This window comes from Mobula birostris, chromosome 6 (genome assembly GCF_030028105.1).
Source record: "Mobula birostris isolate sMobBir1 chromosome 6, sMobBir1.hap1, whole genome shotgun sequence".
Lineage (NCBI taxonomy): Eukaryota > Metazoa > Chordata > Chondrichthyes > Myliobatiformes > Myliobatidae > Mobula > Mobula birostris.
Window position 1 is genome coordinate 169,501,949 of NC_092375.1, and position 12,574 is coordinate 169,514,522.

At 42.1% G+C, this 12,574-nt stretch overlaps 1 protein-coding gene across 11 annotated transcripts in view; it reads right to left on the minus strand.

Moving 5' to 3' along the window:
* The window catches only part of rapgef4a (Rap guanine nucleotide exchange factor 4a), a 304,993-nt gene that overhangs the window by 46,547 nt on the left and 245,872 nt on the right, over window positions 1–12,574 (minus strand). For 10 of the 11 annotated variants that reach the window (XM_072261862.1, XM_072261861.1, XM_072261860.1 and 7 more), the window contains 3 exons: window positions 11,913–11,949; window positions 11,571–11,649; window positions 8,731–8,877 (listed from right to left, as the gene is read on the minus strand). In XM_072261862.1, coding sequence (XP_072117963.1) covers window positions 8,731–8,877; window positions 11,571–11,649; window positions 11,913–11,949 — 263 coding nt within the window. The other variant, XM_072261868.1, reaches the window with a different exon arrangement.

The following is a 12,574-nucleotide window of genomic DNA, read 5'->3' on the forward strand; positions in this document are numbered from 1 at the left end:
AAAGCCATGCTGACTGTCCCTGATCAGACCATGATTCTCTAAATGCCCATAGGTCCTATCTCTAAGAATCTTTTCCAACAGTTTTCCCACCACAGACGTAAGGCTCACTGGTCTATACTTACCCAGACTATCCCTACTACCTTTCTTGAACAAGGGGACAACATTCGCCTCTCTCCAATCCTCTGGTACCATTCCCGCTCACTTCCACGGCCTCCAGGCACATCTTCCCATCTTTATTTCTAATCGGTCCTACCTTCACTCCTGTCATCCTTTTGTTCTTCACATAATTGAAGAATGCCTTGGGGTTTTCCTTTACCCTACTCGCTAAGGCCTTCTCATTCCCCCTTCTTGCTCTCCTCAGCTCCTTCTTAAGCTCCTTTCTTGCTACCCTATTTTCCTCAATAGACCCATCTTATCCTTGCTTCCTAAACCTCATGTATGCTGCCTTCTTTCACCTGACTAGATTTTCCACCTCACATGTCACCCATGGTTCCTTCACCCTACCATTTTTTTTATCTTCCTCACCAGGACATATTTATCTCTAACATCCTGCAACAGATCTCTAAACATCGACCACATGTCCATAGTATATTTCCCTACAAAAACATCACCCAATTCACACCTGCAAGTTCTAGCCTTAAAGCCTCATAATTTGTCCTTCCCCAATTAAAAATCTTCCTGTCCTCTCTGATTCTATCCTCTTCCATGATAGTGCTAAAGGCCAGATGCTCACCCACTGAGAGATCTGTGACCTGACCCAGTTCGTTACCTAATACTAGATCTAGTATGGCATTCCCCCAGTCAGCCTGTCAACATACTGTGACAGGAATCCGTCCTGGACACACATAACAAACTCTGCCCCGTCTAAATTATTGGAACTAATCAGGTGCTAATCAATATTAGGGAAGTTAAAGTCACTCATGATAACAACCCTGTTATTTTTGCACCTTTCCAAAATCTGCCTCCCAATCTGCTCTTCTGTATCTCTGCTGCTACCAGAGGGCCTATAGAATACCCCCAGTAGAGTAACTGCTCCCTTCCTGTTCCTGACTTCCACCCATACTGACTCAAAAGAGGATCCTACTACATTACTCACCCTTTCTGTAGCTATAGTAGTATCCCTGACCAGTAATGCCACCCCTCCTCCCCTTTTTCCCCCCTCTCTATCCCTTTTAAAGCACTGAAATCCAGGAATATTGAGAATCCATTCCTGCTCTGGTGCCAGCCAAGTCTCTGTAATGGCCATCATAATTCCATGTATGTATGTATCCAAGATCTCAGTTCATCACCTTTGTTCCTGATACTTTTTGCATTGAAGTACACACACTTTAGCCCTTCTACCTTACTACCTTTACACCCTTTATTCTGCTTCTCTTTCCTCAAAGCCTCTTTATGTTAGTCACACACATAAAAGTTGCTGGTGAATGCAGCAGGCCAGGCAGCATCTCTAGGAAGAGGTGCAGTCGACGTTTCAGGCCGAGACCCTTCGTCAGGGTTAGTCCTTTGCACCTAACTCCCTAATCTCTCTTTGCAGGACCTCCTCCTTCTTCCTATCCACCTCATCGCTCCCTACGTGGACCACGACATCTGGCTGCTCACCCTCACTCTTAAGAATACTGAGAACTCGGTCCGAGATTTCGCGGACCCTGGCACCAGGGTGGCAACAGACCATCCAGGATTCTCGATCTCTCCCACAGAACCTCTTATCTGTCCCCCTAACTATCGAATCCCCTGTCACTACTGCCCTCCTCTTTTCCCTCCTTCCCTTCTGAGCTGACGGGCCAGTCTCGGTGCCAGAGACGCGACCACTTCAACTTGAAGTAATGAAACAAGTATCAAGTATGAAACAAGTATGAAGAAATAAAAAGAAAATTGGAAACTAAAGAGACTGCAGATACTGGAATCTGGAGGGAAAACAAACTGCTGTAGGAATTCAATGGGTGAAGCTGCATCTGGAGAGGGATATGGCCAATCAACGTTTATATAAAATATATAAAATTAAATCAGCAGTGCAAAAAGAGAGGGAGAAAGAAACAGAGGTAGTGTACCCGGGTTTATTGTCTGTTCAGAAATCTGATGATGGAGGGGAAGAAGCTGTTCCTAAAATACTGAGAGTGTCTTCATGTTCCTGTACCTCCTCCTTGATGTTAGCAATAAGGAGGTGGCATGTCCTGGGGACCATAATGATGGAATTTCGAGATGTGATTTTTTAAAGGTGCCCTTGATGCTGGTGAAGCTAGTGCCCACGATGAAACTGGTTGATTGATTTTGCAGCTTTCCACAGCTTTTTCCAATCCTGTGCAGTGGCACCTTCATACCATATAATGATGTAACCAGTTAGAATACTTTCCACATTACACCTATAGAAATTTGCTAGAGTCTTTGGTGACATATCAAATCTCCTCAAACTTCTAATGAAATATAGCCACTGTTGTGTTTTCTTCGTAATTGCATCAATATGTTGAGCCCAGAACAGATCGTCAAAGGTTGACACCAAGGAACCTGAAAATGCTCACTCTTTCCACTGCTGATCCCTTGATAAGGACTGGTGTGCGTTCCCTCAACTTCTCTTTCCTGAAGGGCACAATCAGTTCCTTGGTCTTACTGACCTCGAGTGCAAGGTTGTTCCTGCGGCACCTCTCAACCAGCTCATCTATTTCACTCCTGCATACCTTGTCATCACCATCTAATTTTCCACCCACAATAGATGTGTCATCAGCAAATTTAAACTAGGCATTTGACCTGTGCCTAGCCAAACATTTGTGGGTGTAGAGAGCGTAGAGCAGTGGGCTAAGCACGCACCCTTGAGATGAGCTGGTGTTGATTTTCAGTGAGGAGGAGATGTTATTTCCAATCCACGCTGATTATGGTACCTTGATGAGGAAGTTAAAGATCCAGTTGCACAGAGAGGTACAGGAACCCTGATTCTGGAGCATGTTGGTTAGTACTGAGGGTATGGTAGTGATGTAAGCAATAAACAGAAACCTGACATAGGTATTGCTACGGTCCAGGTTGTCCAAGGCTGACTAAAGATCCAGTGAGATTACAACCACTGTAGACCTTTAGTGGCGATAGGCAAATTGCAGTGGGTACAGCTTCTGACGTAGGCAGGAGTTGATTCTGGCCACGACCAACCTCTCAAAGCACTTCGCCACAGTAGATGTGAGTGCAACTGATATTAGTCGTTGAGGCAGCTCACCCTGCTCTTCTTGGACACTGGTATGATTGATACCTTTTTGAGCAGGTGGGAACCCCTGAATGCAGCAGTGAGTGATTGAAGATGTCCTTGAACACTCCTGCCAGTTGGGTGCCACAGGTTTTCAGTGCAATACTAGGTAGACCTTCGGGCCTGAGGCCTTGCAAAGGTTCACATTCTTGAAAGATGTTCTGATGTCAGTCTCCAAAACAGAGATCATAGGGTCACCAGATGTTGCAGGCATTTGCATAGGTATAGTTTTATTCTCCCTTTCAAATCATGCATAAGAGGCATTTAGCTCATCTTGGAGTGAAGCATCACAACCATTCATGATGTTAGGTTTCACCCTGTAGGAAGTAATGGCCTGCAAGCCCTGCCAAAGGTGACATGCATAAGTTTTCCATAAGTCATACACAGTCTTCTTGCATAATTCTCGATCACTGGTCTTGAATGCCACAGATTTAACCCTCAGCAGATGCGAATCTCCTGGTTCAGTCCACACAGTTCTTGATGAAGTTGGTCATTCAGATTCGAAGATGAATCTCTGAATTTTGTCCAGGTCACCGATTCAAAGCAGTCCTATAAGCACTCCTCCACCTCCCTTGACCATATATACCATAATGGTCCTCATCACTGGTGCAGTGATCTTCAGTCTCGGCCTGTATGCCAGAAGCTGAAGTACAGTCAAGTGATCGGACTTTCCAAAGTGCGGGCATGGGATGACACAGTAAGCGTTCTTAATGGTGATGTAACAGTGGTCAAGTATGTTGACTCTTCTGAATCTGCAGGTATCATGTTGATGGTAGTTTGTCAGAGACTTCCTCAAGCTGGCCTCATTACCTCCTCTCTGCACTTCCTGTCGTGATGAAGAGTCTCAACACAAAACAGTCCTCTACAGATGGTGCCTAAGCCACTGAGTTCCTTCAGCAGTTTGTTTTTTTTGCAGAAGGAATAAAGAAATGTATATCAATTTTCAGATAGTACAACATAAACTATAAGTTGTGTTGAAGAAAGATGTGCCATGGAAGAATGGACTTCACTGCAGGGAAGTGCGGCTACCTAAGTCATTAGAAGATGATACATTGTTCCAAAAACTAATAGAATACCACAGTGGAATGTTGACCATTATCTCCAGAGTTCTGAAATAGAAAGAAAATTAAGCAATGCTTTGAAAATACAGGTTTGCTAACAAAATCTGGAGTATGATGTTCAATACCTTGGGAACGATATTGACCAAACCACATTTGAGCTGGCTAATACTGTTCATTCATTGCCAAGATCACAATTGTCTTTTGAGGCTGCACAACTCCTTACATCTGGAACCATTGATGTCATGGCCATTCCCCAAACTGGAGCATTCCTCAAGTGACATTTAGGTAATAAGCAACATGGATTGAGGGCCTGACCCCAGGCATCCTTGATGGCTTTGAATTAATCTTTCAATGACTCTCATGATCAGATATATTTCCAGACAATTGAAATACCTTTAATGATATTAAAACTTCTAAACTGAATTTTAAAAGAAAAATAAAATCAATTTATTTAAGAAAGTAGCTAATGTACATTAATTAAATGAAAGGAATAAGAAACACTAAGCTCATTTACTGTTTCAATGACAGTCAATGATTCAATTCAGATGAATGGAACTGGACTATTTATACCACCCAGGACTAGGATAAAGCTGAGAAGTTAGATATAAAATGTTTCCTGCCCTGTAGCTCAGTGTAATCGAGAGCCTCCCATGGACTACTGAGCCTAGGGCCGGAGCAGGAGGTCAGATGTGTATCTAATCTCCAGAGCCTTCCATTTTTCTGTATTGCAGTATGGTGTATTTAAGTTTCACCACAATTATAAGCTGACTGAAATGATTAAACTGTGAGTATTGATACATAAACTTGACATATATTCCTTTCAGAATCAGGTTTAATATCACTGGCATATGCTGTGAAATGTGTTCTTTTGCGGCAGATGTACATTGTGATACATAATGATAATAAATTATAAATACAATAATAAATATATACATATGAATTAAATAAGTAATGCAAAAAGAAAAGACGGAGTAAGTGCAATGTGCTACATTTTTGCATGTGGCGGGAGAAGAGGCAATAAAGGTTTGCAACACGTTTGTCTTCCAAAATGACGAGCAAGATAAAATTGAGGTGTTGAAGAGAAAGTTTCAAGATTACTGCGAACCGAGAAAAAACCTACCGTACATCCGACACAGATTTTTCACGAGGGTTGAAGGACCAATAGAGACCATAGACGCCTATGTAACAGATTTGAAGAGCAAGGCAAAAGACTGTGAATTCGGACAACTGCATGACTCTTTAATACATGACAGGATTGTATGCGGCATACGAAATGATCAAGTGAGAGGCAGGCTATTGAGAGAGGCGGATCTTACATTAGAAAAGGCGATTGATGTTTGCTGTGCCAGCGAGATCACGTCAAGTCAGGTTAAAGTGCTCAGTGAAGAGATTGAAGTGCACAAAATAAAAACTGTGAAAACTGACCAGAGTAGGACAAAGCCAGTAGGATGATCAAAAGGAAGTTAACTGCAACAGATGTGGTTATAAACATGGATACAGAAAAAGTCCAACCTTTGGTCAGACATGCAAGTTATGCCAGAAAAGAAATCACTTTGCAAAGATGTGCAAATCGAAGGAGCACGCAAGGAAAATGCATGCTGTGGAACAGAGTGAGGGCAACAGTGACATGTTCATTGGCACGGTTGAAGTGGAACAGGAGGTATGCATCAAGAATATTGACAATGCAGAGGTGGAGGATGAAGATGATTGGACTCAAGATCTGATAATAAACAGGCGGAATGTGACATTTAAGCTTGACACTGGGGCAAAGTGCAATGTAATGTCAGCAGAAACATTCAACTCAATGGACATCAGAGGACGACTGAGAAAATCCACCTGCAAGCTTGTTGCATATTTGGCCACAAGACAGCGCCACTGGGCAAAAAAGTACTCACCTGTGTGTAATAAGGTCAAAAATACAAGATCGAGTTTGAAATAGTACAGCAACGTGTTCCAGCAATACTGGGCAAAGCAACATGCACAAAGTTAGGCCTGGTGAAGTGAATCTATGGTGTTGAATAAGAAAATTACATTCTCAAAGACTTTGATGACTTGTTTTCTGGATTAGGATGTTTACCAGGCAAACACCATATCCAGATTGATCCAACTATCCACCAGTTGTGCATGCCCCGAGAAAGATTCCAGTAGCTCTCAGGGATCAAGTAGTGGAGGAGCTACACAGAATGGAACAGATGGGAGTCGTAACAAGACAAATAGAACCGACTGACTGGGTGAATAGTATGGTGACAGTGGTCACAGAAAAAAATACGAGGATTTGCATGGATCCACAAGATCTCAACCAAGCCATCAAAAGAGAGCACTATCCGCTGCTCATGGTTGAAGAGGTTGTCTCCTGCATGCCTAATCCAAATACTTTTCAGTATTAGACGCAAATCAAGGTTTCTGGCTGATCAAGCTGGATGAAGAAAGTTCCAAATTATGCACTTTCAACACACCCATAGGGAGATATCGTTTCCTGCGTCTACCCTTTGGGATTTCTTCTGCATCAGAGGTATTCCAGAGATCCGTGGCACAAATGATTGAAGGCTTGGATGGGGTGGTCAACATCATTGATGATTTGCTGATATGGGGTGACACAATTGAGGAACATGATCAGAGACTGAGGAAGCTCCTGGAGAGAGCACGTGAGTACAACCTAAAACTGAACAAAAATAAATGTAAGATCAGAACTACAGAGATCAAATACATAGGTCATGTACTCAGTGCTGATTAGCTAAAACCAGATGATGAAGAGGTCAGAGCTGTGGTACAGCTACCACCACCCAAAGGCAAGCAAGAACTATTGAGGTTCATGGGCATGATACAGTATCTTGCCAAATTCACTCCCAACTTATCAGAGGTCAGCGCTCCACTCCGAAAGCTACTAGTGAGCAACACTGAATGGCATTGGGAAGACGAACAAAAGGAAAGTTTTGACACATTGAGGCAGTTGGTTACCAATGCACCAGCACTCAAGTTCTATGATGTCAATAAACCGGTGACGATGTCTGTGGATGCCAGTTCGGAGGGAACAGGAGCCGTTATACTGAAGGATGGGAGGCCTGTGGTGTATGGATCACCAACTAACGGACTGTCAACGCCGATATGCTCAAATCGAGAAGGAATTACTCACCATAGTTTATGGGTGTGAGAAGTTCCACCAATATGCATATGGCAAAAGAAATCCAGGTTGAGAGTGATAACAAACCATTTGAGAGCATCTTCAAAAATCCACTCCACCAAGCTCCTATGAGGCTGCAAAGGATGGTTCTCAGGCTACAGAAGTACACTCTCACGGTCACCTATAAGCCAGGAAAAGAACTGTACATCGCTGATGCTTTGAGCCGTGCTTACCTCAAAGAGCAAAAGGAAGAGTTCCTAGGAAGAGAGCTGGAGGTCAACTGGGTTACACCTCAGCTACCCATCTCCGAGGAGAAGTTGAACATGTTCAGGAAAGCGACTGCAGATGATCCTGAAATGCTTTGGGCCTGTACTTGCTGGAGTTTAGAAAATGAGTGGCATCTCATTGAAACTTATCAAATATAGAAAGGCTGAGATAGAGTGCATGTGGAAAGGATCGTTCCTATAGTGAGTGACTCTAGGACCAAAAGGACACAGCCTCAGAATAGAGGGGTGCCCATTTAGAACAGAGATAAGGAGGAATTTCTTTAGTCAGAGGGTGGTGAGTTCATTGCCACAGATGGCTTTGGAGACCAAACGACTGGGTATATTTAAAGCAGAGGTTGATAGGCTCTTGATTAGTCAGAGTGACAAAGGTTATGGGGAGAAGGCAGAAGAATGGGGTTGAGAGGGATAATAAATCAGTTGTGACAGAAGAGCAGAGAAGACTTGATGGGCTGAGTGGTCCGATTCTGCTTCTATCTCTCACGGTGTTATGGTCTAACTACTACTTGAAATACTCGTCAATTTAGCTGTATGTCAGAAAAATTTCCCTCATCTTAGCTGGACCAATATCAATGTTTCTTTACAGTTCAATACAAGTACTATTGATAAAACATTTCATTACACAAATTTCAACTAATCAAGGAATAAAACCATTACCAATCCTGCACTGTGGATTTATTGAGAATGGAAAAGGAAAGACAACACCAATTGAACAAAACAGAAACAAATTATTAGACATCTAAAAATAAAGAAAGTAATTTTGCATGCGCACAAGACAGCAAGAGGCGACTGTATAAAAATGTTGAACCTATACTTGAAAGGAAGAAGTTTTTGTCAAGGTTTTCGAGATGAAGGGCAGTCAAGTGGCATGTGGTCTCTAACTTTGGTCTTTTTAAAACACAAATAGATATTTGTTTTAAAATAAGTGTTAAGTTCTTTGATTGATACAGTAATTTAGAACAACTGCAATTTCAAGAACCTGCGCGAGATATAAAAACTTTATAAACGTTGTCTTGTATTGCAAATGAAAAATAATACCTCCAGCTGAGCTCAATTTCACAAGGATGGGGTCTTCCACTGATCCGAGTTTGTCTATAACTGCACTGATGATGTCTCTTACAGAAGCTGCTACGTGGACTCGGATTGTGATGTAAGTATGATCAAGGCAGTAAACCTTAAAGAGAACTAGAAATAACATGTACGATTTAACAACTTTGTGAGACTGCACGGAAAATTCCACAACACAGAACTTATTGAGTCTGCAGCCCCAATAACTAAAAGAGAAGACTGTGTGGCAGATAGACTGGCATCTGGCATCAGCCAACAGGAGGTTCACGCCATGGACCAGTGCTCGCCAACCTAGAATGGAACTATCTAATCCTAGGTGGCCCCTTTTTAACATAGAACATAGAATAGTACAGCACAGTACAGGCCCTTCGGCCCACAACGTTGTGCCGACCCTCAAACCCTGCCTCCCATATAAGCCCCCACCTTAGATTCTTCCATATACCTGTCTAGTAGTCTCTTAAACTTCACTAGTGTATCTGCCTCCACCACTGACTCAGGCAGTGCATTCCATGCACCAACCACTCTTGGAAAATATCTTCCTCTAATATCCGCCTTGAACTTCCCACCCCTTATCTTAAACCCATTTCCTCTTGTATTGAGCAGTGGTGCCCTGGGAAAGAGGCACTGGCTATCCACTCTATCTATTCCTCTTATTATCTTGTACACCTCTATCATGTCTCCGCTCATCCTCCTTCTCTCCAAAGAGTAAAGCCCTAGCTCCCTTAATCTCTGATCATAATGCATACTTTCTAAAAACCAGGCAGCATCCTGGTAAATCTCCTCTGTACCCTTTCCAATGCTTCCACATCCTTCCTATAGTGAGGTGACCAGAACTGGACACAATACTCCAAGTGTGGCCTAACCAGAGTTTTATAGAGCTGCATCATTACATCGCGACTCTTAAACTCTATCCCTTGACTTACGAAAGCTAACACCCCATAAGCTTTCTTAACTACCCTATCCACCTGTGAGGCAACTTTCAGGGATCTGTGGACATGTACCCCGAGATCCCTCTGCTCCTCCACACTACCAAGTATCCTGCCATTTACTTTATACTCTGCCTTGGAGTTTGTCCTTCCAAAGTGTACCACCTCACACTTCTCTGGGTTGAACTCGATCTGCCACTTCTGCATCCTATCAATGTCTCTCTGCAATCTTTGACAATCCTTTACACTATCTACAACACCACCAACCTTTGTGTCATCTGCAAACTTGCCAACCCACCCTTCTACCCCCACATCCAGGTCGTTAATAAAAATCATGAAAAGTAGAGGTCCCAGAACAGATCCTTGTGGGACACCACTAGTCACAATCCTCCAATCTGAATGTACTCCCTCCACCACCACCCTCTGCCTTCTGCAGGCAAGCCAATTCTGAATCCACCTGGCCAAACTTCCCTGGATCCCATGCCTTCTAACTTTCTGAAGAAGCCTACCGTGTGGAACCTTGTCAAATGCCTTACTAAAATCCATATGGATCACATCCACTGCACTACCCTCATCTATATGCCTGGTCACCTCCTCAAAGAACTCTATCAGGCTTGTTAGACACGATCTGCCCTTCACAAAGCCATGCTGACTGTCCCTGATCAGACCATGATTCTCTAAATGCCTATAGATCCTATCTCTAAGAATCTTTTCCAACAGCTTTCCCACCACAGACGTAAGGCTCACTGGTCTATAATTACCTGGACTATCCCTACTACCTTTTTTGAACAAGGGAACAACATTCGCCTCCCTCCAATCCTCCGGTACCATTCCCGTGGACAACGAGGACATAAAGATCCTAGCCAGAGGCTCAGCAATCTCTTCTCTTGCCTCGTGGAGCAGCCGGGGGAATATTCCGTCAGGCCCCGGGGACTAATCTGTCCTAATGTATTTTAACAACTCCAACACCTCCTCTCCCTTAATATCAGCATGCTCCAGAACATCAACCTCACTCATATTGTCCTCACCATCATCAAGTTCCCTCTCATTGGTGAATACCGAAGAGAAGTATTCATTGAGGACCTCGCTCACTTCCACAGCCTCCAGACACATCTTCCCACCTTTATCTTTAATCGGTCCTACCTTCACTCCTGTCATCTTTTTTTTCTTCACATAATTGAAGAATGCCTTGGGGTTTTCCTTTACCCTACTCGCCAAGGCCTTCTCATGCCCTCTTCTTGCTCTTCTCAACCCCTTCTTAAGCTCCTTTCTTGCTTCCCTATATTCCTCAATAGACCCATCTGATCCTTGCTTCCTAAACCTCATGTATGCTGCCTTCTTCCACCTGACTAGATTTTCCACCTCACTTGTCACCCATGGTTCCTTCACCCTACCATTCTTTATCTTCCTCACCGGGACAAATTTATCCCTTACATCCTGCAAGAGATCTCTAAACATCGACCACATGTCCATAGTACATTTCCCTGCAAAAACATCATCCCAATTCACACCCGCAAGTTCTAGCCTTATACTCATAATTTGCCTTTCCCCAATTAAAAATTTTCCTGTCCTCCTTAACCATTTCTAGACTGGCCAGCACTACTGTCCAAAGGAGCTGTCTCTTTCCTTCAGATTTTGATGTTGTAGATTTAAAATAGATTATTTTATCCTGTCAGTTCTAATTTTAAAGTATTAGATATTCCACAATCGGTTTTAAAATGCAATCTTTTTCTGAATGGTCTTATCTCTCCAATAGCTAAGGAAAGCACTATTTTAGCATCTCTGTAATCATATCCTGGCAAATGTTTCACAAATCAATGAAAAGGGTGAAAATAAATTCAGCATTTTATCAGTGTATTTGATAAAGAAACACTTTGAACTTACTTTCATTCGTACTTCTTATGGGCTGTCTCTTTTGAAGTCTATCCTCACCAAAAGTAAACTGTCGTAAAATAACTTTGTGCTGTAATCATACAAAGAATAGTTTTATCCTTTACTGAGACGAAGTTTCAAATACCTGACAATCAGAAATAAACATTGTGGACTGATGATGAGATAATTTCATTATATATACATATATTAATAAATGTAGTTAAGCTTTCAAACAAAGTACTCATAATATTAACAAATGCACAATAAATCTACATTTTGAGGAAAAGGCTTTCATCAAATATTTTTATTCAGTAAAATAAATGTTTCAAATTTAAAAAGTTATAATATCGGTACCTTTTTCTGTGACGTCTTGCCATTTCCTTCTTCAGAGCTATTTGAGTGAAAGAAGTTCACTGTTAGCTGGTACAACATAATTAAATCCAAGAGGGACACAGATGTTAATTAGAGAAAATATGTTATAATGATACAAGTATCATGTCTGTAGCCAAACTTTCATGCTAGTCAATGGCAGAACAAATGATTTTTCCATCAACACCCTGAAGAGGTGAAGGTAACTCAGGAACCAAAACATCCGGCAGTAATGGATAACATTGAGAAATATGCCATCCAGTTGCAGGTACTCCAGGAAACCAGTGAGCGGATAGGAAAGCTCCCATGTCAACCTACAAGAATTCAATAGAAAAGAGAACAGATCTGACAAAGAGCAAATAGTTTTACTTTCAAATAATAAGAAAATTAAATCAAGGATATAACAGAGCAGTGGGCTAATCAGTTATAAAGAAAAATACCTTTGCTGAAAATAAATCAGTAGCCAAAACAATGAGACTAAGAAAATAGCATAAATTTTGTTGGAAAAATCATCCTTATTGAATCTTTGAAGATTGGAGTATAGTATAAATGGACTTTCAGAAGATGTTGTCCTCTTAGCGACAGTCAGGTCATCTGAAGTTAAAAAGAAAGACGACGACAGAAAACCAAGGGCTGAGCACTGGGAA